General features: G+C 41.5%; 1 protein-coding gene across 5 annotated transcripts in view; it reads left to right on the plus strand.

The window, feature by feature from the left end:
* Positions 1-5,079, plus strand: part of LOC103375542 (tapasin-related protein-like) — a 15,368-nt gene extending 10,289 nt beyond the window's left edge. The window contains exons 1-4 of one of the 5 annotated variants that reach the window (XM_008305848.1): positions 263-416; positions 1,124-1,300; positions 1,373-1,648; positions 4,139-5,074. In XM_008305848.1, the coding sequence (XP_008304070.1) occupies positions 371-416; positions 1,124-1,300; positions 1,373-1,648; positions 4,139-4,551 (912 nt within the window). In that variant the 5' untranslated portion in view covers positions 263-370 and the 3' untranslated portion in view covers positions 4,552-5,074. Of the gene's footprint in view, positions 1-262; positions 417-1,123; positions 1,301-1,372; positions 1,649-2,870; positions 3,293-4,138 lie in introns of those variants that run through there. The other 4 variants (XM_008305851.1, XM_008305849.1, XM_008305852.1 and 1 more) reach the window with 4 other exon arrangements.
* The last annotated feature ends 20 nt before the right edge of the window (positions 5,080-5,099 follow it).

Consider the following 5,099-nt stretch of genomic DNA (forward strand, 5'->3'; position numbering starts at 1 on the left):
CAGTGAGCCGACACATGCTTAACTACTGATTTATTGTGCATTCACATGACTTTACGCCAAACACACAGCCTTCAGTGGAGAAGCTGAACAGTATTCAGGACGCAGACACGTAAAATGAAGGAGACCAATCCCACGTCGCAGCGTGTCGCAATTACGCAACATATTTTACACACTTTTACTTGTTTTGAGATATTTTATTGTGATCTCGAATCATAGACTGTGTGTCTTGTATCTGCTCGACACGTGATGTAAGCTATACTCAAAGCAGGGGTTTTTTTTCTTGCGAAATGAAAGTGAAAGTGTCCCGAGTGAGTCCGTGTGCTGCTCGAGCAACAAGGAGAACCAAGGCTCAGATCACTAATGAATAATCATGGATTTAATCTCAAAGATACTTATTTCCCTCTGTCTATGTGCAGGTAAGTTATTGTCCAAAGTGATGTTATTGATTGGGATGTTTTTGGAGCTTGAATGGTCAGTAAGTAGAAACTCATTCAGTGAGTGGTGTCAGATCCTTTACTAAAGTCAAAGTACCAACACAGCAACGTTAAAGTACTCTAATACGGGTAAATCCTGCTTAAGTAAAAATAGATATCGACAAAATGTTTTTGAAGTATGTAGGTCAACGCTCTGCTTCAGTCCCTCTGACTGATATTTTATGACATCTGCTTTCATGATACCAGTAACAGAGTAACATCAGTGTATCAGCTGCATGTTGCTGCTGCAGGTTTCAACTACTTTATATCCAGTTTTATACACAGGAAGAGAACATAAGTCTTTTGGGCTCCTTGCATGATCTTACACATTTCTTGAGATTATTGGATCATTTTAAAATGTACTGAAATGAAAACCTGTCAGAAGTTTAGAGGTAAAAATGACCATTTGGTGGAGCTGTTCACCACTCAGGCATCTGAAATGTGAGCCTGACGACACCGCTGCTTTTAAGATCCCCCCAAAAAGTATGGAAATCACAAGTTCAATCTTTCACAGTGGGTTATATTTTAAAAGTATGTTATGTAAGCTATTCCTTATATCTTTAAAGTAACTAAAGCTGTCAGATGAATGTAGTGGAGTAGAAAGTTCTGAGTGTTAGTTGACTATACTGATTACTGTGTGTGTCTTGCAGGTGTGCAGAGTGTCCAACAGATAGCATGGCTGCCCTGTCAGTTCATTGATGAACATGTGTCTCTGAACAATGAGAGTCACGTTGACACTCAGCTCATCCACAGAGAGGCCATGCTGCAGTTTGGTCAGACAGGAGACTCTGCTGTTAATCCACGAGCCGTCACCTTCCTGGTCACAGGTGAGTTACTGCAGCCTGCACGCAGAGGAGACTGACAACTGTTGTCTTCATTTGTATTTTACTCTGTTGTAGGATCTAAGCTGGACCTGCGGCGGTACATGGAGGGGGTGGAGGCAGAACAGTTGGAGTGTGAGATGCGTAGGTACAGTACAGAAGGAATCCATGTCCGCTGGCCTGTCCAGGGGGCTCAGGGCTACAACCGCTGGTTCAGCTGCACCCTCAGACACAGTGAGGGCCTTTTCACTGTCACCGGCTTCCTCAGACACCCATCTGATCAACCTCCACCAGGACAGCAGGACTACCGCCGCTGGCCTCCAATCGCAGATGGAGAAATTCTTTCCACAACAGGTAAACTCAACACAGTGCCCTCAATTAGACTGAAACAAACCTGTTGTGTACGAAGGTAGTTTTGATGGGATATTTGTCGTTATGGGACATTTCTGCCACCATTTTTTTAAAGACACATTTTAGGAGCAGCTCAGGTTTCCTTGCAATTAACACACGTTGCCTGTTGTTTTACGGGAGAGTGGCAAAGAGAAATCCAGTGCTGAAAAAAGCTCACATGAAACCTTGACTAGAGGTTACCAGAAGGCATGTGGGAGATTCTGAGGTCAACTGAAAGAAGGTTCTGTTGTCTGGTGGGACTAAAATTTAGCTTCTCAGCCACCAGACTAGATGCAATGTTTGACACCAAACACTGCTCATCATCACAAACGCACCAACCCTACGGTGGAGCATGGTGGTGGCAGCATCATGATGTGGTGATGCTTCTTAGCAGCACTGAAAGGCTTGTAAAGGTAGAGGGTAACATAATGCATCCAAGTACAGAGAAATCCTGCAGGAAAACCTGATTTGGATTGCAAGATAACTGTGACTTGGAGAAGATATGTTATTCAGCAAGACAACGACTCAAAAAATACAGTCGAAGCTACACAGAGATAGTTTAAAGACAACAAGGTCAGAACCCAGACTTACAGTACCTGTGAAACCTAACAGAGCTGGAGCAGTTCTGCAAAACTGAATAGTGTAGAATTGCAGCATCCAGATGTACAAGGCAGATTGAGATCTATGGTATGCACACAGCATCGATGCTGTAATTGTGGCTATAGGTGCATCTACTACATACTCACTTGTAGGGGACGAATACTTATACAGTTACTTTTTAACATTTTTATCTATTTGAAATTGCAAATGTCTTCACTTTGAAATGAGTCCTTTTTTTCTTTCTAAATTCTTGTCAGAAAAGCCAAATTAAATCCGTGATGATTTAATGTTGAACAGCAATAAAATGGAAAAACTTCCTCTGAAGCTGTATATGCTAACGTGTTCATAGCACTCTGTTCATACTCGTCTTTCTTACTGTTCATACTGTGTAATATTGTATATATCTGATCAGATACGCACTGCCATTAAAGCTATTCCATGTAGACATTTTACATCACACTGCATTTTTACTTCTTCTTTTGCACTTCTGGTTCCATGTGAAACTATCTTTGTCTTTGTATTTGTACTCTGTGAAATGACAGTAAAGTTGAATGTAATTTATTTTCAAAATAATCTGTTTCCATAGTGGCCATGGTCATCAAAACACAATCTCCATCAGTGAAAGTTGGCCTGGCGTCCCAAAAAAAGCTTCACTGCCAATTTGCCATTGACCACAAAGGACCAAATATGACCGTGGAGTGGCACCGGCAGCATCGTGGAGAGAGGGTTAAACTCTTCAGCCATACCAGCCGCTCAGGGCGGACCGAGGGGACTGGTGTTGGGCTGAAGGATCTCGCAGGTGGAGATGCCTCCTACAACCTCCAATTCACAAAGATGAGCAGCGAAGCGACCTACATCTGCTCTGTGTCCGTGGTTCCACTGTTTGCAAGTGTGGACGTAAATCTGCGCATTGAAGGTGAGGAAATAAACAGAGTCCGTAAGAAATGGCAAAAAATATTGATAGTTTGTCCTATTAATAGTTATTAATAATCTTGATTTAAAATCTGACCTGTCCAGGGTGTCCCCTGCCTTCACCCTAAGTCAGCTGGGATAGACTCCAGTCCCCCAGCAACCCTAGTGAGGATTAAGCGGTGTATAGATAATGGATGGATGGATGATTTAAAATCTGCTCACTGGCTTTTTATGAAGTTTCAACTGTATTGTCTTAATCAGTGGATGGAGTTTATTTAGCCCTTTTGAACAAAGTAAAGATCTTTTTGTGAAACTTTAAACAAGAATGAACTTTACTGCATGCGCTCTCGTTGACCCTTAAACTGCTTTCAATGTTTACAGCCAGACGACACTTTATCTTTCAGTTTATACACTTAAACCGGCACCAGTTACCTTAAAGGCCCTTCAGCGGACATTTCCAGCTCAGTTTTTCACTAAAGCTAGCATTTCAACTCTTTTCAGTGTTATGACTTTTGTGTTTTAGTGTTATAACTCCTGAACATGTTCTTAGTTTAGCTCATCTTTTTCACTGTTTTAGACTTCAAGCGACCACACATGCGTTTCCTTCAGACGATAAAACTTGTAGCGTCAGCAGTAGCAACGCTGGTAGTTTTACTGTTAAACTACTGCTAAATGCTAACTGTTGTGGTAGTAGTGGCTGTCACTGTAGAGCGTATAACTGAATGAATACATTTCTCAGTTAAACTTTCATACAGTTCAGTATGCTGTCATTGTTCAATGTGGGTTGANCCAGCAACAGCTCCAGTCTCCACACATAAATCCTGATTTGAACTGAAAAGTTACCATTGGTCCTACATTTCTGTTTAATGCAAACCTGCCTTCATGACTAAGAACTAAACGATTGTTTGTGCCTCACTGTCTTTTTAACATCTGTTTCTCTAGTTGCCATGGTCATCAAAACACAATCTCCATCAGTGAAAGCAAGTCTGAGGTCCCAAAAAAAGCTCCACTGCCAATTTGCCATCGACCACAAGGGACCAAAGGTCACCGTGGAGTGGCACCAACTACATCGTGGAAAGAAGATTAAACGGTTCAGCTATATCAGCGACTCAGGGCGGACCGAGGGGACTGGTGTTGGGCTGAAGGAACTCTCAGGTGGAGATGCCTCCTACAACCTCCGCTCCACAGAGATGAGCAGCGAAGGCAAATACATTTGTTCAGTGTCAGTGATGCCATTGCTGGCAGATATGCAAATAAACCTGCACATCACAGGTGAGAAATTTATCATTTTACTTTTTCAAATAGGAGGTCATAAATTTCTGTTGTCTGAGTTGCGTCAAGTGCAGCATAGGTAATGGTAACTTCTTCTGGATACTTCTGTAAAGAGAGACATCAGAACATCTGCTTCTCAGCAAAGTCTTGGTTCAGGACACACCATCCTGAATGCTATAGTTTTATGCAGTAGCCACGAGTTTCAATATTTCATCCTTGTTTCTGAGAAATCTTATTTTGTCTGTCATTTTGACAAGACAGATGTGTCTAAATACTACATTACCCATGAAACTTGTGGTGATTCAAGCCTTAGATTATATTTGAAGGTTTCTCAAGGTTATAATCTTCAGCTCTTGTCAGATGTTAGCAGCTCACATGATTGGATGATTTGTGCTGAAATGCAGCTTGGGAGTGGTAATCAACATCCTCCACCAAACTTGTACCAACACAGAGCTGATTATATTAAACAACCAGATACTTTGTAGTGTAGGTGAGTTTCATACCAGTCCAAGACTTTATATTCTTTATTTAATTGTAGCATGCAAGAGGACTGCATATATTTATTATGATAAAAATGAATGGCAATGTTGCTTGTGTATTTGTCTTGTGTGAGGTTTTAGTGTGACCATTT

The sequence above is a fragment of the Stegastes partitus genome, unplaced genomic scaffold, assembly GCF_000690725.1.
Source record: "Stegastes partitus isolate 25-593 unplaced genomic scaffold, Stegastes_partitus-1.0.2 Scaffold2657, whole genome shotgun sequence".
Taxonomy (NCBI): domain Eukaryota; kingdom Metazoa; phylum Chordata; class Actinopteri; family Pomacentridae; genus Stegastes; species Stegastes partitus.